The sequence below is a fragment of the Rattus norvegicus genome, chromosome 1 (assembly GCF_036323735.1).
Source record: "Rattus norvegicus strain BN/NHsdMcwi chromosome 1, GRCr8, whole genome shotgun sequence".
Classification (NCBI taxonomy): domain Eukaryota; kingdom Metazoa; phylum Chordata; class Mammalia; order Rodentia; family Muridae; genus Rattus; species Rattus norvegicus.
In genome coordinates, this window is record NC_086019.1 from 130,661,756 (window position 1) to 130,687,208 (window position 25,453).

At 45.7% G+C, this 25,453-nt stretch overlaps 1 protein-coding gene and 1 long non-coding RNA gene across 25 annotated transcripts in view; one reads left to right on the plus strand and one right to left on the minus strand.

Moving 5' to 3' along the window:
- Positions 1 to 25,453, plus strand: part of Ttc23 (tetratricopeptide repeat domain 23) — an 83,631-nt gene that overhangs the window by 5,716 nt on the left and 52,462 nt on the right. For 8 of the 18 annotated variants that reach the window (XR_010052154.1, XM_063262554.1, XM_063262550.1 and 5 more), the window contains 4 exons: positions 11,076 to 11,275; positions 15,412 to 15,535; positions 17,948 to 18,098; positions 18,263 to 18,388. Coding sequence is in view for 13 of the 18 variants with exons in the window: in XM_063262554.1 (XP_063118624.1) it covers positions 11,076 to 11,275; positions 15,412 to 15,535; positions 17,948 to 18,098; positions 18,263 to 18,388 (601 nt within the window). In the remaining 5 variants the exon portion in view is untranslated. Of the gene's footprint in view, positions 1 to 3,572; positions 4,287 to 7,211; positions 7,370 to 11,075; positions 11,276 to 15,411; positions 15,536 to 17,947; positions 18,099 to 18,262; positions 18,389 to 25,453 lie in introns of those variants that run through there. The other 10 variants (XR_010052152.1, XR_005505567.2, XR_005505570.2 and 7 more) reach the window with 6 other exon arrangements.
- Positions 149 to 19,942, minus strand: LOC108349234 (uncharacterized). 7 transcript variants are annotated; one of them, XR_010060549.1, is made up of 6 exons: positions 19,213 to 19,942; positions 12,261 to 12,387; positions 11,690 to 11,779; positions 2,847 to 2,905; positions 1,632 to 1,716; positions 149 to 598 (listed from the first exon to the last, which is right to left on the minus strand). It is a non-coding gene; the product is annotated as an uncharacterized LOC108349234 (long non-coding RNA). The 7 variants fall into 7 exon arrangements; XR_005499195.2 differs by having other exon boundaries at positions 19,217 to 19,940; XR_005499193.2 differs by having other exon boundaries at positions 11,690 to 11,782; positions 19,213 to 19,939.

Genomic DNA, 25,453 nt, shown 5'->3' on the forward strand with positions numbered 1-25,453 from the left:
GGCTCGGCAGTTAAGGGCGCTCTTCCCAAGGACTCAGTTCAAATCCCAGCATCTACATGGCAACTCACAACTGCCTGTAACTCCAAGATCTGACACTCTCATGTAGACACAGATGCAGGCAAAGTACCAACGCACATTAAATAAATAATAACATTAAAAAATCTCTATTTACTAGTGGTCTAATTTTCAGTTGGGTTAACATATTGTCATTGGATTGCAGATAGTCTTTACATAGTCCCCCATCCTTTAGGTTGTCTTTTAAATTTAGTGTCTAGGTTTGAAGCACCAAGGACTCAATGTTGAGAAAGTCCAGTTAATCCATCTTTTCCTCTGTCACTGGGGCTTTGGAGCTGTAGCCAAGGAATGCAAGCTCGTGAGCGTTTACTCCAGTGCCCCGACAGAGCTTTGGACTTGGACCTTACATATGGGTCTCTGCTCAGCTGGAGGCTAACTTTTAGGTATGGCTTGGGGTCTCCCTCCTTTGTGTGTGGCTCTCCAGCATCCACCATTCGTTGAAAAGACTCTTCTTTCCGCCCTTTCAGTATCTTAGCGCCTTAGGGTGGCCGGGGTGGGGGTACACAGGACCTGGGTTTGATCGCTGAAAAAAAAAAAAAACAGTGGCCATGTATGTCAGAGTTAACTTCTTTTCCTGTCCTGTCTGTCAGTCCTTATTTATCTTATTTATGCCAGTGCCTTGTCATTTTGTTCTGTTTTATCCCAGCTTCAACTGCTCTGTGTTTGGCAAGCTTACAAGATGTACAAGGCACTTATTTAAAGCAATTTCTTTTGTTTCTTTTTGAGATCATATTACAATATTTCTCCCCTGCCTTTTCTCCCTCAAGCCCCTCCCACATACCCACGGCTCTTCATACCCATGGCCTCTTTCCCCATCACTTGTTGTTGCACACTAAATGTGTACACACACACACACACACACACACACACACACACACACACACTTCTAACTACAGCCTGTTGAGTCCACATGTTACTTATTTATATGTTTTCAGCACTGACTGCTTGGCCCTGGACCACCAGTCGGAGTGCTCCTTGGAGGAGAGGGCGTACTCCTGCTCCCAGCTTTACTGAGTTGCTGTTCTTTGAGAAGGATTGAGGCCGCGTGGGGTTGTCCCCATTTGGTTTGGCATGTTCATCGATGCCTTCCTCAACAACTTGTTTTGTTGTTCTTGCAGCTCCTATAATGATTACCCCGATCAGGGTGACTCACATAATCCTCTGACATAATTACTGTTGTTTACCTGATGAGGACATAATAGGATCTACTACCCAAACAAATGTCACGGATCTAGGACAGTTCTTTTCTGCAGTCACCGGGCTGGTCATGACAGCTTGAGACCTGAGAAGTGACATTTTGTTTCTCCAACAGCATTTGATTACTGTGGGTTTGTTAGGGCCTCTTTTGTTTTGTTTTGGGTTTTTCTGGTCTGTTTGCTAACCTCTTTGGGGCAGGATTGTTTTTTTTACCATGCAGTCCAGACTGAGCATGGACTCCTGGTCCTCCGACTTAGCTTCCCAAGTTTTGCTATTATAGACTTGTGCTACCAGACCTGGCTGACTTTTAATAGTTTTTATATTAATAGTAACTTTTAAAATTTCAAAATATGAGTTACCTAGCTTTCTTCCTTTTTAAGGATTGCTCGATCTAGTTTGAATTCCTTGCATTTCCATATAAATTTGAGCACAAAATGTTCATTTCTGCATAAAAAAAAAAAGAACCATTTAATAGTTCAGTAGGAATTGTTTAGATCTTCTGATCCCCGTGAGGACACTGTAACATCTCTAATCCACAGATGTTTCTCCATGTATCTAAGCTTGCTTTAACTTCCTTAACTTCCAGTACATGTCTGTATTAGTTTCACAGTGCAGCAACTAAATAACTGACAGAAGTAATTTAAAAGACAAAAGGGGTTTGTTTGCTGGGCTCACGGTTTCTGTTCATTGCAGCAGAGGAAGCAGGGATTAAAGGCTGGAATCTCAGATGGTTGTGGCCTTAAAGTCCCACCCCTTGGTGGCCCTACTTCCACCACCCACACCCTACCTCATGCAAGCTCCAGTCTTCCAATTAGCTCCATAGCCTGGGGACCTAGTATTCAAATACGAACCCACAGGACTCATTTCAGATTCAAGCCCCGATACTCTCACACTTGTTTATACTTACTACACTCATTCAAAGGCGTCTGTTTGTTTGTCTTTCTATTGTTAGTAGCCATATTTCCTTAATTTCATTTCCAGGTTATATATTGTTAGCATACATAAAACATAATCCCGAAGCCAGGCATTATGGGGCATACCTATAGTCATACCGCTCAGGAACCTGAGGAAAGACTCAGGTCCCAGTGAGAAGGGCCTGCATCAAGACAAACTACAATGAAAAGCAATCTGGGTAACTCCAAGGAGTGACGTCTGAGGTTGGCCTCTGGGCTCCAGGAGCACAGAGAGCTGCATATACCCCATGTAAGATCTGGAGAGATGGCGCTGCAGACCTACAGTCCAGCACTTGGGAGGCAGACATGAGGAGCAATACAAGTTCAAGCCCAGCTGACAGAATTTCGCTCCAGCCTGGCCAGGGACTTGGTGTAGTGAGATGTCTTAAACAAACATGCTATAAGTAAGAAAAAGTAAGACTAGAAACAAGAGAAGAGAGAAGGACTGTATCTTACTGATATATCCTTTGGACTTACTGAACATGTTTTGCAGGGCTAGTAGGAGTTTTAATATCTGTTGTCCCAGGATTCCCTAGGATTCTACTTACAGGATCATGCCATAATAAAAGTTTTCTTTCTTCCTTTTCGGCCCTTATGCTTTTATTCTTCTTGCCTACTTACTCTGATTGGAACACAAGCTTGAATACGGGTGTTGAGAGAGGACCTCCTCTTCTTGTTCCCTGTCACAAGAGGAAAGCATTCAAGACAGTCACTGTTAGCTTGTTGGGTCTGATGGCAGATGCTCGATTTCTAGGTACTTGGGAGACACAGGCTTGAGAACTGATAAGGCCAGACTGGGCTCCATAATAAGATGGATTGACGGCGGGGCAGAGAGACTGAGAGAGATTACTCAGTTGGTAACATGCTTTCTGTGTAAACACGAGCACCCCAGTTTGGATTCCCAGTACCCACAGGGAAGCTGGGCCATGGTAGTTCTTTGCATGATCAAGCTCATCAGTCAACTGGTCCAGCCAATCAAGTCTGAAGAGATCCTGTCTCAAAGATTAAGGTGGAGACACCAAATACGTGCACACACACATTTAAAAAAAAATAAAAGAAAAATTAGTAGAAAGAGGAAGAAACATCTTCCCTGCACCTATCAAGACGAGGTGGTTTTCTTCTCTGTGACTCTAGTGCATAACTCATATGTCAACCCAACTTCCCATTCTTTTAATAGACCTTTGAGGCTGCACTATATAGCCTTGTCTCTACGTCGCTATATCTGAGTTTAATATACACTTTCAGAAAGATAATGATTTGCCCTGTCTCGTGTGTCTGACTGGTTTCATGTGTTGCATTTCCGACGGCTCTCATCTGTGCTTTCTGCAGTTTGTAGAGCTGATTTTTCTTCCTTTTTTTTTTTTTTTTTTTTTTTTTATGTCTTGGTAGACTTCACCACTGGAGATGCTCTGGACCTGAAACCCAAGTTTGTAAATGATTTAAATTCTTAGTTCAGTTTCTGGAGTTATTGTGGATTTAATTACATTTTGCTGAGCCTCTGTCCTCCCTGTTTTTCTGTGTTATTTCCCAATGCCCTATCTTTATCTGGGCCAGGCTACTTAGCTAATATACTCTGACACCATCATAATAATTATTTCCTAAGAGCCATTGACCTGAGAGTGTCTACACTTTTCCCTTAGGCCTGCTACACCTTCCCATGAGTCAACCAAAAAAGCTACGAGCTGGAACCCTGGGGACTTTCAGGTCCCTGCTCTTGAATGGTTGCCCCCTAAGCAGGTGAATGGATCCTTTGATCTTCCAGCTATTAAATGTTTGAAACATCACCCCAGTCTTCCTTCCACTTGAGACCTCTTCTCACTATGATCCAAGGCCTATCATGTGTTTCTGCACTCTACTAGGCAGGTCTGGAAGAAGGAATAGCATCCATTGATTAGGTGAGTCTGACTGGCAGTTGTGAGTACAGACTGAGAGAGGCCTTTGAAGCTGCGAAGGGGAAGGTGGTGTATGGGGCCTTGGGCTGATTTCTAGTGAAATTCTGAGCCACAGCTATGGCTGTTACAAAGAAAAGAAAGGCAGCCGATGATAAGCGTGTAGCTCCAAGTAAGTGAACTGAAGCCGAGGTCTTTAAAGGAAAGGTGTTCCTATAGGGCGCAGTCGCGCGCTGAAAGTGTGAATCTAAAGCAAGGTCACTGATTCAAATCCTTTCAGAAGTCAGACAGGTAGTGTTGCACCCTTCAGAAACACACATCTCCTTTGGCAGTTAAGCATCTCCGAGATCAGAAGACCCGCCACTGCTATTGGCATGTGGCAAATGGGGTGTGAAGTAGCAGCGTCCTATAGCCAACCATGCCTTAGGTGAAACTTTGGCAATGGGTGGCCCGGGTCAGGAAAATCCCGTCCCTCTGCCTACTCCATCCGTCTCACTAGGGAAGAGAGACAAATACAGAAATCTACTCTTAGGAAGAAAAACTACCGCACCGGTGACTACACTGCTGTGCCCTGGTGCCAGTGGAGCCCGGAGAGCAGTCTCCGGAGAGGTCGCCAGCTCCCTGCTTGCTGGGAAGGCTGACCGTCCACCCTGCCTGACAATTGCCCTAAAGCTGATAGGTGTTCTGAGGTTTCAAAGGCAGAAACCCCAGGAATCTAGATCTTTATGTGAAACTCCAGTTTGCCTGCTTGTTTCCGTTAGCTTATGAAGTAACAGGTTTCCTCACAAACCCATGTTTGGTTGATCTCCCTCCCCCACCGGGTACCCTCTCACTTCCCCCCACCCCCCCACCCCCGTTTCTACTTTCGTATCACATAAGTTCTATTACCCTCCCCTCCTCTTTGCCTCAGAGATTCTTCCCCACTCCCCAGTTTTGCCCACTTCCTTCTAGATGTAGATATTTAACAGTTCAAAGCTGGGATCCTCAGTCAACGATCCTAGGTTACCCCAGTTAATATATTTTCCAGTTCTTTCCGTTTTCCCGAACGTCTCACTCATAGTTTCGGTTTTGTTAGTGGATGAATAAAATTCCAGCGTGTATGTGTACTAAATGTTGATTATCTGTTCCCCTTTTGATAACATGTAGGCCGATTCCCTTTACCGTCCTTGCCAATTTGAATAGAGTGATAGTAATCGTGGGTGTCCAACCACTTCTGGAGTAGAATGTAGGGCTTTTTGGATATAAGCCTGCCTAGGAGTTGTGTAGCTGGATCATAAGGTAGCTTTGATTTTAGTTGTTTGAGAGCCTTCTAATCTTAAAATAATGGCTCACTTTTGACAAAAAATATTTTAGTAAAAAGAAATCCATGTTAGGTACAACCTATGGATGCTCTGTATTGGATATGTGTGTGTGTTATGTATTTGGGATACAATATTAAGAGGCACTGTAGTGAGAATTTTTGTTTCTTGAAAAACACAGAAGAAGGACTGTGTGACTGTTCTCATCCCAGGTGTGGGACAGGGGCTGCTTCAGATTGTCCACAGCAGCTGACTATGATTCGCCTCATTCAGGAGCGTGATTTTGCCAGCTGCAGATAGTGTCTGTGATTGTGTGACTTAGAATTCTGGAGACTTCTGAGAGAGTGTATAAATCCTAGGGCCCCAAGGGGTGGGGTGTTACTTGGTCGACGTTGGTTAAATAGTCGTGCACAAAGAAGAAATAAGAAAAAAATAGGTATCCTGACGGTGAAGATCTAACTTGCCCCAAGGAACTCCATGCCTCTAATCAGCAGGAAAAAGTCTAATGATAAAGTCACCCCCTTTCCCTCTATTCTTTTTTCTCCCCTGTATAGTGTTAGGGAGTTGAAAGGTAGAGAAGGGGTTTGGAGAGATGGCTCAGAGGTCAAGAGCATTGACTGCTCTTCCAGAGGTCCTGAGTTCAATTCCCAGCAACCACATGGTGGTTCACAACCATCTGTAATAGGATTTGATGCCCTCTTCTAGTGTGTTAAAGACAATTACAGTGTACTCATATGCATAAATAAATAATTCTTAAAAAAGAAAAGGTGGACAAGGGCAGAAGGAACAAAGAACCCACAAAGTAGCCAAAGACAGCTACAAGGCAGCATGAAACAAACCGTTTTATTTTAATCCTAAAAACAAAAGTGAGAAACCTATTTCAAAGTTTAACCTTAGACTCACAGGCCCAAAAATAACAAATATTTTTGACATGTTAAATTATTTCAAACATTCTTTCTCTACCTCCCTTCCATTGCAAAGTGAAAAAATGTGTTTCAATCTGTTGAAGGTGTTGCCCCACCTGCTCACAAGAATTGATACTTATAACATGCCTTCTGTGGATTTCAAAGGAGAGTCTTTGCTTCCTACAGCTCTAGATTGTGGTCGGAGCAAGCCAGTATGATGCACAGTTTCAGCAAGTTGTTACTTGTTACCAGCTTTGGGGTCCTGGTTCTAGCCCTGTGGTATTATCCAAGTATTAGCTTCTCTAGCTTCATTCCCCTTAATAAAATGGAAGTAGAAGTAACAAGATAGGGATAGGATTGTCTGCCCCTGACACTCACAAAGTAGTCTAAGAGCCATGCGTGACAAAGATGGAGAACATAAAGCTTTTCTGAGCTCTTGGTTGTCAATGTTGCCCAAGTCATGTGGGCAGGCGGGGCAGCTCGAGTTCTTGAATCTCAGCCTCCCAGTGCTTAGACCATAATACCTGTTAAAACAGACTCTCTTTAACCATCACGGGTTGGATGGACGAGGAAGTGTAAGGCAAGAAGATGCCTTTTAAACGCCAGCCAACAGCCTGGGATACAGCACAGTACTGAGTCGGTATAGTGGAGCTTAGGTACAGTTTGGATGGTGTGTCTGCAGGGGCTGCCCAGGAATGAGAAAGTCGGCGGGATGGCACAGCAGCCTCTTCAGCTTTCTCACAGTGGGACCTGGGGCACTTTCTCCATCTCTGCTTGGCAGTCCCATCCCATATTGCTGCCGAGGGATAGAAAAGCTCCCCTTTTCTTAGGAGACATCTTTTCTGATGCATGTAAATCTCTATTTTGATCTTTTTTTTTTTTTTTTTTTTGAAGGATTCTTAAAAATTAGGTGCATGGGTATGTGCACATGAGTGCAGATGCTTTCTGAGTCCAGAAGAGGGCGTGGGATCCCCTGGAGCTGGATTGAGCCATGCTTGGCAGCATCGAATGTGGGTTCTGGGAACTGACCTCGGGTCCTCTGCAGTAGTCCGGTGAGCCCTTGGTGCTTGAGCGGTCCCTCCAGCCCCAGATCTTGGTTTTAGAACACCAAGGAACCAGTGTACTTTCTCCAGCCTGTTTCAGTTGCCCTCTGGCCAGTCTTGAGTTCAGAAGTAAGTCCGGTGGCAGGATGCCCTTAGTAAAAGGAGGGTTCCATCCTTGGTACCAGAAAATAAAATCATGCAGGAGTGCTCTATTTCTAACATTTTAGTAAATGTCATTCACCATCTCAAATTCAATTCAACTGAATGTAAATTGATCATCTTATTATACTAGCCTCTCATTTATATCCTGCTGCTTCTATTCGTGGCCTCACTATGTAGGGGGTGGGGCACAGAGGCACCCTGGGCAGCGTTTGCAAAGTGCTCATTCAAAAGCCTGGGAAAGTACTGTCTGTGGGAAAGTTATGGGTGCTACACAACATCCAAGACTTAGAAAGGACCAAAGAAAAGGCTCGTTCCTGTCTACCCATTTATTTGACTGGAGAGTCCTCCGTTTGTGGAACCAGTATTTCTTTCTGTTGGTTAACTCTTTTCTTCAGATCTGTTGATAGCCCTCCTAGGTGGAAGACACACTAATGTCTGTGGCTCTGGTGCACCACCCCTGCTCATGATCCAATCCGTGGTCACCTCACACTGCACATCCACCTGCCAGCAGCTGGCCACGCATTCAACTCGAATTTCACTCCCAAAGTTTGCTGATGAGTCAGTCGCTTGACTTGGGTGCTTCCTCTTCTCTGATCTCACTCTCAAATCTCTTTACAAGTTAGCGAATCCTCTGCAGCGGTACTTCTCATTTCTGAAGTCTTGACCAGCCTCTAAGCCTCTATGGTCTTTTTACCTGCTAGAGTTCACCTTCCTGGGTTCCTGTTTTCCATAATGTATACTAGCTGGTGCAGTGATGATAGCAGAACTCAATAAATGATTGTTGAGTTGATAATTGAACGCCAGTCGGGGGAAACAATGTGCTGTCTGAAGCAAACAGGAGAATCAGAGTTTGACAAATGCCTGCAGGGATGGGGGAGGGTCTCTAAAAGGCTGGTTTGTGTGTATGATCGTAGCACCTTTGTTACCTGGCACAGAAGTTTAAATTTAATAAAATTCAACATGTGTACATCCACAAACTATCATCAATACCTTATAATGTCGACATGACCATCACAACAAATGCTATTCACACTGCCTTATAATCACACACACACACACACACACACACACACACACACGCTCACTTGCTTCTGTGCTCCCCCTCTTTCCCTGCCTGCCCTCTCCTTTCCTCTTACCACCACCGCACCCCCCTTTCTAGTCCAAGGACACCACCAATCTGCTTCAGGTCATTAGCCATTGGTTTAGATTTCCTTAAACTTTATAGGGATAGAATCACACAGCATGTATTCTGCCCCCACACCCCCACTTGGCATAGCTACTTTGAGATTCACTCATAAGCACAGTTGATCCCTTCACAGTTGATCCCTTTTCATTGTTGAGTATTTTTTCCTCACAGCTATACTAGAGTTTGCTAACATTTACTAACTGAGCTGTGCTGACTAGTTCTCTGGTTGTTGTCATCCTGACGCAAGCTGGGGTCACCTGAGAAGAGGGAATATCAGTTGAGAAAATACCTCATTAAGACTGGTCTCTTGCAAGTCTGTAGGGCCTTTTCTTAATGATTGATATGGTAGGGCCAAATAGCTGGGTAGGGCTACCCCTGGGAAAATGTTCCTGGGAAAGTGCATAAGAAAACAGGTTGAGCAAATGTCAGAGAGCAAGCCAGTAAACAGCACTCCTCCATGGTCTCTGCTTCAGTTTCCTGTCTCTGAGTACCTGCGTAAGTTCCTGTCCTGACTTCCCTCAGTGATGGACTGTGATGTGTAATCAAATAAACCCTTTCCTCCTCAGCTTGCTTTTGGTCAAGGTGTTTATTTTAGCAACAGAGCAAACTAATACAGGATCTCTTGTAGCAGAGGAGAGCCTTGAATTCACTTTGTAACTAAGGATGACTTTGAACTCTGGCATCTCCCAAGTTTCAGGCATGTACCACCACACTTGGCCAATGTTATTTTTGGCACACAGTGTTTCTTTTTGAGAAGCATCACATAGTGTTTCTTCTCTCCTGACTACTTTTTATGGTTATGATGTGCCTCAGTGTCTCTGTGTTGAGTGCTCATCGGACATCCTGGATCTCCGGCTTTGTACTTTTCTCAGTTTAGGAAAAGGTTATCCATGAATTGTTCACAACACACACACACACACACACACACACACACACACACACACACACACACACACACAAACACAATCTGCTTGCCTTCGGAGACCTAAACTACATAAATGTGGAACAAGTTGCTTTTGCCTCACAGCTCAGTCACTGAGGTTTCCTTTCCATTGGTTTCTGTTGCCATGTCTGCAAGCCCACACCTCTCTTCTACAGTGTCTAGTCTCTTAGCCATGGAGAGTCCTATGTAGAATATATTCCTCTCACATATTACACATCTCCAAGTTCGATTTTAGCCTTTTGAACAAAATTCATGGAATGCAACTCTACTAACTGTTTTGGTGTCTTTTTCTGCTAATTCAACATTTACATTAATTTGGCATCAATTTTTTAGTTGGATGTTTTCATCCGACTAAATGAGCCTTTACTTTCTGAATCTCTCATTACTTGTCAGGTTTAGTAATTTGGCGAACTCTGGTATAGCAAGCATAGTTTGGTCTAGGATTAGTTATTTTCTGTTCCGGGGGGGGGGGGGAACATCTTTCTGAGAACTTTGCCCAGTTCCCTCATTATCTTGTTTAATTCAGAGACAGCACCAGAATGGGTGGTATGCACATTCTTATTAATGCTATAGACGGATCTTTCTTACACACTGATTGACATCTCTCCCTGTATCTCAGGGGACTTGTGCTAATCTCAGGCACTCTCCCTGTGAGCATTCTCCTCAGTTAACTGTCCTGCAGACTCCAGGCACATTGCTCTTCATTGCTCTCCCAGGCTCTCAGTTCTCTCCCAGAGCAGAGTCCACCAGGAATTTCTTGGTCCCTTCTCCCTTGCCCTTTGACTTGGAAACACTCAAAGCAATAAACAGAGCCAGTTGGGGTCTTGGCTTATTTACTTTGTCAATCTCAGGAATTATTGCTAGTATCCTGTCTTTTAAACCTTTTTTTTTTCTATGTCCGTCCGGAGTTTTGGTTTTTGTTCTGTTTTGTTTTGATGTTATTGTTGTTGTAGTTATTTCAGGCAATAGGATAAATTACTGTATTTTATCCAGACGGAAACAACAGTCATCTACTTTCTGCCTCAAGGTCAGTTGGGATTCAGTTGATTCAAGGTGTGTTCATTTCAGTGTAGCTCATTGTGAGCTGTGTGGCCTCACGTAATTTCTGTCGGGCTATAGATGCTCGGTTTAGCTGTCACTGGACATAAGCCTGGAGCTTTCAAAAGAACTCAGCACTAGCACATGCACTTTTGAGATGAAATGTTTTTAATCTTAAAGAAGTTGTAGGTATAATGTTGGCCTTGTCCTAGATGTTAACCTAGACTTCTGGAGGAAAAGAAATGTGAATTTTCCCCTGGGTTCGGTCCCCAGCTCCGGAAAAAAAAAGAACCAAAAAAAAAAAAAAAAAAAAAAAAGAAAAAAGAAATGTGAATTTTCAAAGGTGACTCTGAAAATGGTCCTTTCGTGCCTTTGTTTTCCATTAGAGGACAATGCATATGAGAATATGCAAGAGTCTCAGGAGACTCACATGTCCAGCCACCTGGATGAAGTCATTGCTGCTGTCAGCGTCACTTCTAAAAACAGGCTCTCAAATAAGCTGCTTCAGACAGCACTGTTCCAGCCCCCTCGAGAGAAACTCCACCTGTGTGAAGAGAGAGCGAAGTCCTACTCCAGCATCCGAGAGGTGAGGGGCCTGGGGTCAGTCACACAGCAGCCAAGAGGTGAGGGGCCTAGGGGTCAGTCACATAAGGGGCCTGGGGTTGGTCACACAGCAGCTGAGAGGTAAGGGGCCTGGGTCAGTCACATAAGGGGCCTGGGTTGGTCACACAGCAGCCGAGAGGTAAGGGGCCTAGAGGTCACATGCCTGCTCCCTTGAGAATTGAGCTACCATCCCAAGCAAGAGAAGCAGGGGAGGCGAGACTACACTTCCAACCTCGGGTGCGAGAGTCCTTAAGAGAGAACCTGCCTGCCTTCTATCCTGAGTGTTGGCCTTCCGACTGTAGGCACAGTTGTTGACATGCCAACAGCAAATGTTTACTGTGTATGATAGTCTTCATTGTCCACATGACTGGATTCAGAATCATTAGGGGTTCAATACCTGAGTGTGTCTGTGGAGGCATTTCCAGAGCGGAAGGTTAGAAGACCATGCTGACTGTGCACCTATAGTACATCCCCGTGCGCTTAGGCCCTGCTGAAAATCAAAGAGGAAAAAGGCGAACCTCGTTGAAGGCCAGCATTTCCCTTTGCTTCCTGACTGTTATGCTGGAGCTGCCCTGCTCCACCACTCTCCCCTCATCATGGTGGACTGAGCCCTCAAAAACTCTGAGCTAAAGCAAACACCCCCTTTAAGTTGTTTCTGTCTGGTACTTTGGTCACAGTAACAAAAAGTTAGAGTCTATTGAGCGTCAGCACGTGCCAGACCTGCAGCGGATTATGGTGCGCACACCGCACACACACGACGTTTGCTTATGTGCAGCTCTTCATTCTGAGGCTCCTGCCTGCTCTGCTTTCTGTGTTTTCCTTCCCACCCCCTCACAGATTCAACCTCCCGTACCAGCTCCCCATCTGCCTTTTCATTTATTTCACAAATAGCTATTGTATGTCTAAGGTCTTCCTAGTGCCAGGGGCACATGAGGAAAGACCACAGCCTCCATCTTATGGGGACTTACAGTTGACTTGAGATGACAGGAAGGGCAGTCAAACTGTGACGGCTGCTGTGATACGTGTGGTAGCAGGTTCGTTCAGTATCCGTGCAAATGAGAAGAGGTGGGGAGAGTGGTAGTCAAGGCTGAGCCCCTGGATGGGAGGTAATGAAAGGGCATGAGAGACGGCACTTGGGAGTCGTCAAGGTAGGCAAGAGGACACACGTGACCCAAGGGAGCAGCAGTCTCTCTGTGGAACCATAAGGAACTCTGGACTCACTGCTCAGGAGTGCTAACATTCTCTTAAAGGCACCGGATGGGCTGTCAGCAGGAAAGGGCCATGAGCGGGTGTGGTTGCCAGTCATTGGCTAGGGGGATATTTGCAGCAATCTTGAAGAGGAAGTGTGAGGGATTGAGCTGCATAATACAGACATAAGAGGAATGCTGGGCTCCTTTGAAGGAAATGTAAATTGGTGGGACTGACTTGGGACTAGGACTTTGTCCTAGGGCCCTCATTTTATCTTAATGGTTATTTTATTTTTTATTATTTGTGTGTGTGTGTGTGTGTGTATGTGTGTGTGTGTGTGTGTGTGTGTGTGTCTAGGCCAGCCTGATCTGCAGATTGAGTTTCAGGACAGCCTGGGCTATACAGAGAAATTGTGTCCTGGAAAATTAACCCTGTTCAGGTTCTAAGAGTGACACCAGGAAGAAACGAATGGAAACTACTGACTCCTAGAACTGTGGGCCTGAAATATGGCAGTGCCTCACTTCCTCCACGATTGGTTGGCCAGGCAGTCATGAATCCTGGGTTTAAAGAGAAGAAGACCCAGGCCCCATCTCCACCAGAATGCACAAAACAAGTGTCAGAGCTTTGCTCGAAGGCATCTTTCCTGTCTTGAGTGCCGTCCTTGCTGGGAAAACTGGGTGCCCATGGAGGCCTGGGTCTCCTCCTCTTCTGTAAGTTATGTAGAACTAGGACTTGTTCTAGGGCCTCTTTGTCTTGACCCTGACTACAAATGTGCTCCTTGCTGCTTAAGCCTAGCCTGGGCTACAGAGCCAGGTCAAAGGCCGGCTCAGGACCAGAGCCCCTGCCTCCAGAGAGGAAACAGAACAAAGGCTCCGTCGTCTGGCTTCCCGCCTGTCAGACTTCCTGACCTCTTTGCTAACGTCATAGGAGTTAGTTACTTCTTCACTTCTGTGCTAAAGGCAGCCTAAAGGGGAGAGGGCTTGGGGCTCCCAACTTGAGGGTGAACAGCATCATGGCAACAGGAAGAAAAGAGGAACAAGAGATGAGCGCCAGCTCTGAGCTTGCTGCATCTTTGTACTCAGTCTAGAGCTCCAGCCCATGGGATGGAGATGTCCACATCCACAGTGAAGTCTTCACAGAAACACCTTCAATAAGGCATTCCCCACAGTGTGCCTCCTAGGTGACTCTAGACCTGTCAACGTGACAACGTGTTTTTCTGTTTGAATTCCATCACTTTTTTTTGTATTTACATTTTTAAATTTTATTTTTCTTGGGTATTTTATGTATTTACATTTCAAATGTTATCCCCCTTTCCCTCCTTCTCCCATACCCCCTCCCCCTGCTCCTATGAGGATGCTTCCACTCCCATCCACCCACTCTAACCTCAACACCCTGGCATTCCCCGATATTGGGGAAACGAGCCTTCACAGGACCAAAGGCTTCTCCTCCTATTGATGCCTGACAATGCCATCCTCTGCTACATAAGTGGCTGGAGTCATGGGTCCCTCCATGAATACTGATTGTTGGTGGTTTAGTCCCTGGGAGCTCTGGTGGGGTCTGGTTTTTTGATGTTGCAAACCCTATGGTGTTGCAAACCCCTTCAACTCTTTCAGTCTTTTCTTTAACTCCTCCATGGGGGTCCCTGTGCTCAGTCTGATGGTTAGCTGCAGGCATCCTCATCTGTATCAGTAGGGTTCTGTCAGAGCCTCTCAGGAGACACCCAGATTTGGCTCCTGTCAGCAAGTACTTCTTGGCATCATCAGTAATAGTGACTGGGTTTGGTGGCTGCATATGGGATGGATCCCCAGGTGGGGCAGTCTCTGGATGACCTTTTCTTCAGTCCCTGCTCTACTCTTTGTCCCCATGTTTCCTCCTGTGAGTATTTTGTTCTCCCTTCTAAGAAGGAATGGAGCATCCACATTTTAGACTTCCTTCTTCTTGGGTTTCATCTGACTGTGAAGTTTTTCTTAGGTATTCCAAGCTTTTGGGTTAATATTCATTTATCAGTGAGTGCATACCATGTGTGTTCTTTTGTGATTGGGTTACCTCACACAGGATGATATTTTCTGGTTCCATCCATTTGCCTAAGAATTTCATGAAGTCATTGTTTTTAATAGCTGAGTAGTACTCCATTGTGCAAATGTACCACATTTTCTGTATCTATTCTTCTGTTGAGGGACATCTGGAATCTTTCCAGCTTCTGGCTATTATAAACATAGTGAACATAGTGAACATAGTGGAGCGTGTATCTTTGTTGTATGTTGGAGCATCTTTTGGGTATATGCCCAAGAGAGGTATAGCTGGATCCTCAGGCAGTTCAATGTCCAATTTTCTGAGGAACCTCCAGACTGATTTCCAGAGTGGTTGTACCAGCTTGCAATCCCACCAACCATGGAGGAGTGTTCCTCTTTCTCCACAGCCTTGCCAGCGTCTCAAAGTGACAGTATTAATCATCACAGCTGCAGAGGAGTTTCGAGTTGAGAGCTAGCTTTCTCACTTGCTGCAGCTGGCCCTGCAGGAGCTGTTCACTGTAGAAGCTGTTCACTGCAGGAGCTGTTCGCTGCAGGAGCTTTTCGCTGCAGGAGCTGTTCGCTGCAGGAGCTGTTCACTGCAGGAGCTGTTCACTGAGGGCTGGCTGGAAACCTAAGAGGTGGTCAGTGTCTGTTCTACCTGCCCAGTTTTCCTCTATCCCACTACATTTTCCACCACTAAAGTGTACACACTTCTTAAATGAACTGTTTACTTCATGCAACCAGATGAACACTCTAGCACCCCAGTGGACCAGTGTTTGATTCTCTGGCACTTCTCAAGTGCTCAGCACATAGCAAGTGCTCAGTAAATACTTATCGAGTGGCTATATGCACAAGTAGGCCTTGTGATTCGTGAGGTCTAAGCTGTGTACATGGCAAACTCATTTTCTTTTTCCGACAGTACAAGCAGGCCATCCAGGAGCTTGTGCGCTGTGTGGCACTAACGAAAATTTGCTACGGCGACTCGCATTGGAAACTAGCAGAGGCATATGTGAATCTGGCTCAGGGTTACCTCCAGCTGAAAGGTGAGCTCCCCAGCCCCAGAACTTATCCACACCAGAGGGATCAGGTTTTCATGGCTCTAAGAAGCAATTGCCTTTTAGGAAGAATCAAAAAGGTATATACACATATGTGCAAGGTTGCGATGTGGGTTTTTTGTGGTCTCATTAGAATCCTTAGAGGACAATCTGTTGGGTCAAAAGATGAAAAGGTAGGGTTGGGGATTTAGCTCAGCGGTAGAGCGCTTGCCTAGCAAGCGCAAGGCCCTGGGTTCGGTCCCCAGCGCGGAGGGGAAAAAAAAAAAAGATGAAAAAGTGGCAGGAAAGAAGCCAAGACATGGAATGGAGGTTGAGAGTGGAGTAGATCCCAACGTTGTCTTGAGAGGGGAGTGGGTTGGGAAAGGCTCACTCATGAGTGTAAGTATCCAAAAATGAAAGGGAGGGCAGAGAGAGAGAGAGAGAGAGAGAGAGAGAGAGAGAGAGAGAGAGAGAGATTGAGAGATTGAGTCACTTTTGAGTATATGTGGCCAAAACTAGAAAGGCTAGCCCAAGCTGGCATTCGCCTGTACAACTTTAAAGTCCAAGGTGAAACTTGCTTACAAAGAATATCCCACCCACCAAGAGAATCCCAGGATTTGGAAGCACCAGTTAGAGCACATTGGAGTATGTACCGAAATAAAGGCTTTGGGTTCTTCCTGTGCTGGAAAAGAGCCGGTATTGGCTAGCTTAGGATGTGCAGGGTTCACACATCATAGGAAGAAAATAGACAGTAGGTATGGATACAGGAAGGTTAAATCTGAAACAAAAACAACCAAAAGCCTATACTCAGGTCGTGCTGACTGTGTTGACTCACAGCCCCTCCACACCCAGGTTATCAGCTGAAGAGCATGCTAAGAAGTTGTCAATATAAACCGCTCCCCTTCTCCTCCCTCTCCCCCTCCCCTTCTCCTCCTCCCCTTCCCCTCCCTCTTCCCCTCTCCCAGTCCAGTGAGTGGCCTTCTGACTGAGAAGCACCACAAGACCTGACTATTCCTACCTGTTAGCCAAAGGCCACCAGAAAGGGGGCCATCAGAGTCAAAACAGCTTACAGCAAAAATCACATTGCTAGTAAGCAGCTGATCTGAGACTCCAACCTTGGGATCACATGCCAGCACCAGGGTCCTGTCACCTGAGACTTGAAATCCTGGCTTCCTTCTGTAGCCTTCTGCATGGATCTTCCTCTCTCAGAGGAAGCATTCACTATTGAGCAAGGTCTCTCTGAGGGTCAGCCACCATGCTAATTGCCATGCAAAACCTACTTCTCATCTACCTGTGGGGAAGGGTACTCTCGTTACTCCTCTCTCAGTCGTGGCAGCTGAGGCCAGTTTCTTAGTGGTGGAGCAGAGGATTCCTGCTTGGCGGTCTCACCTCTGAGCCCATGTCCTTGGAACTGAGCCTGTGCGTCTCCAGTAGAGCAAGTTCAAGTGCTAAGGGAAGGGGCTGTACCTGGAAACCTAGTCTGTCCCTACATGTAGGTCACACAGACAACTCACACTAACAAACTCCCTACAGCCTAGTTAAGCCTGTGCACTTAAAATGTAAGGCACCCAGCATCCTGAAGGAGTTCTTCTGCAAAAAACACAGGCTTGCTTCTCTCCATTAGAAGTATATTGTTTCTGTTTTACAGACACAGGAATGGAATCAACTTCATATTTTGACAGGTTTTGCAGAGAACTGAGATACAATTAAGTGTGATTCAGAACATGAGGCTGGAGATGTATGGATGTGAGTGGAAGGGGGGTGTCTGTGGGTGTGTGTGAAGAGGGTACAGACCCTAGGCTCGCTAGCTGGTGTTCCTCAGTACCACACCTCCCACAGGTTAATCAGCCCCTAGAAGAACACATGGGGAAATCCATGCTTGGTAACCTCGGATATAGCTCTGCTCTTGTTAGTCTCAGCCCATTACCTCCTGGGGCTGTGCCTCTGTAACCATGTATAGAGACTGTCTTTGTGTCATGTAAATGGGGAACAGAAGACTCAGCAGTTTCAGTATTTCCTTTAGATTGCTGTCATTCAGCCAGGATTACAATTCCTGAACACCTCCCTTCCTACCCAGAACGTTGTAGTCCTTACATCCCATTTGTGTTTGATAATTATCTATATTTTACATCTGATGCTGGGGTATTTCAAAGCGGTTCAGTCCCAGCTTATCCTGCCCATTTTTTCTAGATAAGCCATTTGGGGAAATGTTTTTCATCTTGAATCCTTGATATTAAAGTATTCTACTAACTATAATACTTGATATACTGGTTGTCATAGTCAGGGTGTTATTCCACAAGTGTATCTGTGTGTTCCTGGACAACATATGGTAACCTTGCCAGGTTTCCCAGCCATGGAGACTCCTGTTCCTGTTTAGCTGTGATTAGAGAGAAACTGACACTCCTTTTTCTCGGTCCATAGGGTTGTCACTACAAGCAAAGCAGCATGCAGAAAAAGCCAAAGAAATCCTGGCCAACTCCATGGAGAGTCCCTATTACAACAAGACAGATATCTTCAAGTGTTCCCTAGAGCTTTTCTATACGCTGGGGAAAGCCCTGGTCTCCCTTCAAAAGTATCCTTTTGCCTCTAACCATAAACAGGAAGCCCTGGTGCTATGATTCTTATAGTTAAGTCTCAAGGCCAAACAAAAAGTTGCTACGTGATTCAGGGATAATAACAAGTATTCTATGAGCAAACAAACAAAAAAGCCTAGGACTTTTCCTGAACCTGTTTCAGATTTAAAGAAGCCTGGGAGAACTTGATAAAAGCTGAGAGACTTTCCAAGGAGATGCTGCAATGTGGGAACATTATAAAGGAAGAGTGGATAGAAATCCAATCTCGGATCAAGCTGTCGTTTGCACAGTAAGTCTCCAGTTTAGAACGTGTACGTATGGCGACCAGAGGCTCTTAGGCTGTGTCCATTGGCTTCTCCCAAGGCTATTGTCTGGTGAGGAAGAGCAACACTGTCATATCAGAGCAGCCCCTTTTTTTGTCTCTGTCCTAGTTTTGTTTATGTTGCTGTGATGTTTGCCCTAACCAATAGCAATGGGAGTGGGTGGGGCTTACAATCCATCAGCATGGACATCAAAGCAGAAACTCGAAATGTCACATCCACAGTCAAGGGCAGAGGAAACAGGAATGTACCAGACGCCCTAACACTGAGAGGTGTAGTTTTATTGGTCATCAGGGAGACAGGAGCTAAAGTAGTAAGATATGACACAGTCCCACTAAAGGGCCCAAACCTTTCAAAACATCAATAGCGCCAAGTGCTGGCAAGGATGTGGTACACAGGGATGCCTTCTCCTTCGTAGCTGCTTGGGAGCACTGGATAGGACTCTTTAGACAACCATTTGGCATCATCACACCCTTTGACCCCACAGTATCATCATCATGAACATTCAGCAGGAATCTGTGTGTCTGTTCACCAGAACACACATCCAAGCATGCTCCCAGCCTCCTTACTCAATGGCCAAGACCTAAGAACAGCCCAAATCTCTCCAAAAGGAGGCTAAAAATCTGCTATCTCTTCATATAAGAAGGCAGCGTCAAGCCACTTGTTACATAACATCATATCTGACTCTCACAAATACTGTATCCGGTTGAAGAAACCAGACCCCAAATATTCAAACTGCCTGGTCCCAGAACACAAGGGGAAAGACCACTTTTTAGTGGTCGGGAGGGCTCACCCACATGGAATCTCTTCCTGCTCAGAACCAGATGCTTTTCTATCCCATAGCGACATAGGAGGCATGCAGATCCGAGGCCCCAGATCTGAGATTGCTTGCATCTGTTGACACCTGACGGATGTGGCAGTTCTTAGTGTTGAGCTCTGTTGCTACAAAACATTCCCGTATCCTGTGCCGGAATCTGGCGCCACCTTCAGGGTGCTTGCCAAATCGCAATACCAAACCTCGACAGCAGGTGGCGAAGTTTGTCCACATCTGTGTCAGATAACTGACAAGAATTTAAAGATCCAGTTCACCTCTAAGGAGATACTTTTGTGTATATTAGAGTTATTTCCAATGTTGCCAGGTTCTTCCATTCTGATCCTTCTCTCTGACATTTCCCATAGGACTCACAGTTTAAGATGCCTGGTTTACATCCCATCTCTTTGCCTTGTGTTTTCATGGAAATAGGAATATTTGATCCAAACTGGCTTGTCTTACAAAGAAACAAGGCTTTGGTTTTGGATGTGTCTGTAGTTACACTTGAACTGCGTGGCTTTTTCTTTCTTTCATGAGCCTTGGAGATGGAAGGCCAGGCGAAGGCCTCAGGCAGCCTTTGGATTTCTGCCTCTCTTAAAAGGACATCTTTCAGTGTATCCTCTCCTCCTGCTTCTCCTTTTATGGTGCCCACCAGGCTGGCCTGACACAGATAGCAAGGGCCGCAAAGTGACTCGTGCACAGGCTTCCACTGCTGCAGGAGGCCTGGAGATTCTTCGAGCCATGTCCCAACCCCTCCTCTGTCACGGTACCGCTGAATTCAGGAGTAACTCACTAACTTCGCTGAGTGTTCCTGAGCTGTCTCTGTTAAATTGTCACCAGCAAAAATGGGAAAACTTCCCCCCAGTCCTCATCCTTGCGTTCTATTCTGGGAACTTGCACATTGATCCAGAGATGGCTAGCTATCTTTACATGTCCAGGTGCACACTCGTGCATGTGTGTACATGTATGCATACACACACATGTGCACGCATGCACGCACCATAACAAGGTTCCGTTGCTGATGGTGATATAGTGACTGTCTATCTGTTGCTACTCCATGGCATGTGATCTGTTCCCAGCTTTCTCTGTGACCATGTGACATCATGTTTGGAGCCGTCCCCAGCTTGCCCCACAAGCACCTGGCCTCAACCTGCTGTGCTGAACTAGCCCAGGAATGAGCAAACACTCTTTTTTTCCTCGAGCATCAAGAGGACCGCCTGCCAAGTGTTTCCAAGCATCGTGACATGATGCGATGAACACTGTGGGTTGAATCAGCTCCCTGGTTCATTCGGGCCACCCCATAGGGAGAATGTGGGCAAACCCCCTGCTTCCTGTGAGTTCACTCTCCTCTCTAGCCAGCATAGAAAGGACAGGACCTCACAGCATAGCTGTGAGGACTAGGTGAGCACCAGGTTAAAGCATCTAAGTCTGACTGAGAAATGGAAAGGGGAGGGAAGGAGAGAGAGGAGAATAAAAGCCACATTAGCTGCCCATCACTGGTTACCGTCTGTGGCAGGCTCCTGAATACATGATTCACCCCAGTCCTTATGCAAGGTGTATACTCTTATATTCCCATTGGCAAATAAAGGAGCTAAGGCTGAAAAACACCATGGGGGAGTAGGTAGCCAGACAGAGTCAGCATATTCTCCCTCCCTCCCTCCTGTCCTCCCTCCCTTCCTCCTTCCCCTTCTTTCTTTCTCTCTTCTTCCTTCATTTTGCTCCTCCTCCTTTTTCCTCTCTACCTCTTTCTCTTCCTCCTCTTCTTCCTGAAACTCTGGCTCTCCTAGAAGTCACTAGGTAGAGCAGGCTGACCAGGAACTCACAGAGAGCCATCTGCCTATTCCACCTCCTGACTTAGTCCCAGCCTAAAGCCTGCTCTTTCAAATCAGTGCCCAGGCTGCTGAGCACAGCGCAGAGCCTAATTCACTAATGGCAGAGCTTCACCACGTGTGGAGAGAGGCACAGATACGAGTCTTTTCAAATGCTGGCTCTTGGGAACCCTGCTTGTCCTCTTTGGAGCTTTGGCTCTCATCGGAGCGTTATCCTCAGCTGCGTTCCTTCCTATTCGCCGATGGACCCGTAGGTTCACTAAGGTCCAGAGTGACTGAGACACCTGAGGGGTCTGCTTTGTTCAGTGCAGCAGAGAGAGTTGCATCCCCATACTAGGTGTCACGTGCTGGGTCCAATGACTGGGGACATATTTTCATTCAATAAAACACGTCGTGGTGTAAGTTGTGAACCTGCCAAGCATTACTGTCACACACTGTTGTTCAGAATTCTCGGTCTTCTCATCTGTCCAGTGTTCCCTCGAGCTACCTAATGCACCACAGGTACAGTAGATGGTAAGTCTCCAGACACTCCCCACAGCAGATAGGAGGGACAGGAGGAAACGCCACTGCCCCGCAGGCTCCTGGGAGAAAATGGAGACAAGATTCCCTGAAGCTGACGGCTGCCTAAGTGTGTTGGAGACGGAGGGAAGACTATAATTTAGCTGGTCCTTAATATAATATGCTTCCGGTTCCTTTTTTAATTAACTATTTTGTAACTCTACAGAGAATGCGTCTTCCATTTTGCCCTTTTCAGAAGGTTCCATGCCTTGTACTAGAGTGTAGCCCATTGCTGTCACTGTGTAACAGCAGGCACCTTTAGCATCAGAGGGTGGCAGAAAATGGTGTCCTTATTTCTTTAACAAAGTCTTTTGAAGTTCATAAAACTGTAGACGATGTTATATAAATTCCTGTGTGCTTGTGACTAAGCTCACAAAATAGAAAAACTCTTACAGAAACCTGTTAGCATTCCCCCACCCCACCCTGCCTGTTTTCTCCCGAGTAATAGGTAATTACCATGTTAAGCTGAGCGTTTTTTCGTTCCTTTATTCTATTTGTGTATTGCGCTCTCTCTCTCTCTCTCTCTCTCTCTCTCTCTCTCTCTCTCTCTCTCTCGTGTGTGTTTCAAACTTTTCTGTTTCAAGCTTTGTGTTTACATTTCATTCTGTAGCTAGCTCTCCACCCCCAATAGCATTCCCCATACATTTTTGAGATGTATCCCCTTCGGTTGTTCTAATCTCTTCATTTTGGGTGATTTTTGCCTGGCTTAGGCCTATGCCTGTGAGAGTGGACACATGAATTGTCCCCAGCTTCTCTGCTATGAGCACTGCTTACATGATCAGCATCGTGCCTTCAGACACACAGCGAGATTGTGTTGGAAGTGTCTGCCTGGGAGGATAGTTGCCTCGGTGCCAAGTAACCATACCCTCTACCTTTCCAAGTTTCCCAGACCTTTCCACCTGCTTCTGTCCTCATTGGCAGGTTACGAGTTCAAGTCACTCCACACCTTTGCCAACGTTTAGTGTTGTCTGGCTGCCCGTCTTCACTGTTCCTAGGAATGCACAGTCTTCTCATAGTTTCTGTGATTACCTTACCTGCTGTGGAAGTTAAACACCTCTTCATGTTTCCTAAATATTTACAATTTCTATCCTGTGAATTATCTATTCGCCATTTGTCTTTGAGACAGAGTTTTGCTCTGTTGCCTTAGCTGACATGACATTGCTATGAAGGCTAGGCTGAACTCATAGAGATCCACCTGCCTCTGCCTCCCAGGTGTTGGAATTAAGGGTATGTACCATCACGCCTGGCTTAGTCACCTCTTTCTGGGTGGCTGTTTGCACTAAATAATTCTGCAGACATTCTTCACATTGCTGGCACCCTCATTTGTGGTCACAGGAATGACACACTCCACAGTTCACACTTACAACTTTCCTTATGATATCCCTGGGTCCAGGAACTGTCCTTGGTATTGTTTTTATTACTACTTGTGTGAGTGGCGGGGAGCCAAATCAAGGGCCCCTCAAATGCTGGACAAGCGATACCACTGAGCTGCACCCCCAGCGCTAGGAGTTTTAGCTTTTACTGTGACCAGCGCACCTGCCCTTTCTGTTTTAACCTGTGTCTCATAGAAGAAGCGCTTCCCTCCCTGAAGGTGCAAGTTCTCTCACACATGGAAACCGTGCTCCATAAACGTAGGCTTATAATTTACGTGGGGCTTTTGTACGCATGGCTTGAGGGCTCTTGTTTTGCACAGTTTAAAATTATGTTCACCTGTCATTTCCTACTTTTGATGACAAACATGTGTTATTAAAATAACGTTCTGATCTTTTAGTTCAGTTGGATTTGTAAGAATCTCCTGGCTCCTTCGCACACGATTTCCAATCACTTTGAGCTGATCTTTCCATCTTGCTGGCTTTCTCTTGTTTGTGGTGAGATGGGATCTGGAACTGAGCCCATTTCTCTACAAGGACCACCTGAAGCTGTTGCCTGCGGATATGGGTAGCAGGGAGAGAGAGCAAAAAATCCAATGTGTGTGTGTGTGTGTGTGTGTGTGTGTGTGTGTGTGTGTGTCAGGCTTCAGAGGAGTAGCCCATGCTCCCCACAACCTGCCTGGACAGGTTCAGATGAGGAAGTTTTACCAGTCCATTCTTGCCCACACTCTGTACATGTGTGCACATTTTGCCCCTAACACAGTTTGCACTGGTGCTCCACCCTCCGCTGGTAGCCTTTTTCCACACCATTTTCCCTGAGGGAAAGTCTCTGGATGCTGGAGAATGGCACAGCTTTTTCTAAACTCGGGTAATGTGCCGTTGGTAGGTCGCTGCAAGCTGTTTGTGGTTGGCATCATTGCAAACCTGTCTCTGAAAGGAAGAAATTCGGCTGGGTTGATGGACATGCCGCCCTTCCTTTGGAAGTGTTTGCTCAGATGCACTCCCTGGATGCCTGCAGCTCTCCGTTCTGCTCCTGATTTTCACGTTAATCTCGGAAGCAGAGGATGCACGCTTTCTTTCTTGATAGACTCAGTCTGTTTCTGACTGTGAGAAAGGAAAACGGCCATGAATTCTTTCGCCTTTGCTCAGGTATCAGTGGCCTTGCCTGAATTCTTTAGGCAATTTGAACAGAAACGAATCCAAAGCTGTATAGAAGTGTGTGATTTTTTTTTCTAGATTTTAAGTGAGAAGTCAAACAAATTTAGCCTGTAAAGATGTAAATGTTCTAGGCTTTATGGGTTACATGATCATTACAACAACTATTCAGATTTACCGTTGTTATTCCAAAGCTGTGATGTTCAAATAAACCTTCGTTTATAAGTAGCAGACTTGACCCTCCCTCTGCAGTTTGCTGGCCTTCGTTTGTTTGTTTGTTTGTTTGTTTTATTTCATCCTTGCTACTAAAAATCTAATTCTTTGACTAAGGGTCTCTGTGGGGTTTCTCTGCAAAAGTAAGCAATGATAATGATTGCACACATATTTCAAGCTCGTCCGGAGTGCAAAGGTCAAGCTAGGTTGGGTTGCCTGTTAGTCTTTCTACTCCCCAAGTCAGAGTTGCCCTGAGCTCTAACCTTGACTGATCCAAGCATATTTCTCTGCTTGGCCTCTTCCTGTGTTTGGGCCTCTTCCCAATTATAGACGACATCTAAGCTCACAAGTTTATTCAGTCCAGATTTTTAAATGTTAATACTAGTGTGTGCGCACGTGTTCGTTCTCTCTCTCTCTCTCTCTCTCTCTCTCTCTCTCACACACACACACACACACACACACACACACACACACACACCCCAGTACCTTCCCAGGCCAGAAGAGGTTAACAGATCTCCCAGAACTAAACTGTGAATCACCCAATGTGAGTGCTGGAAACTGATCCTCTGACAGAGCAGCAAATGACCTTTAACCAGGGAGCCACCCCACCCCACCCCACCCCCATCCTACCGTTGAGACCAAAGATCTGAAAAGTGTCTTCCTTCTAGCAGTTAGCCTTTGTAGAGCAAATGCAGACGTGAAGCAGCCCAGTGGCTGAGTGAGAAGAGGCCGTCTGTGGCGCTCTTTACCCGAGGCCGTGGCCACGGGAACTGAAGCAGCTTCTGTCCTAAAGCTGTTGGGTGGAGAGCAGCAGAGGCGGCTTGCTGGTCTTCATTAAGAACGTCAGACCTAAAGTGACCCTACACGAGAAACTTTGAAGACTGATACTGTAAATGTCAGTTTTTCTGCTTCCTATGCAATATATGGGGATTTTTTTTTAATATGAGAGGTTATTGTCCTAAGAAGCTAAGACTTTTTAATTTCTAATGTTAAGCTAGCATTATATGCACATATATACATATATACATTATATACATAATAGAGAAGAGACTCTGGAAAACTTAGAAAATATAAAACAAGAATAGTAAGCCACTCACA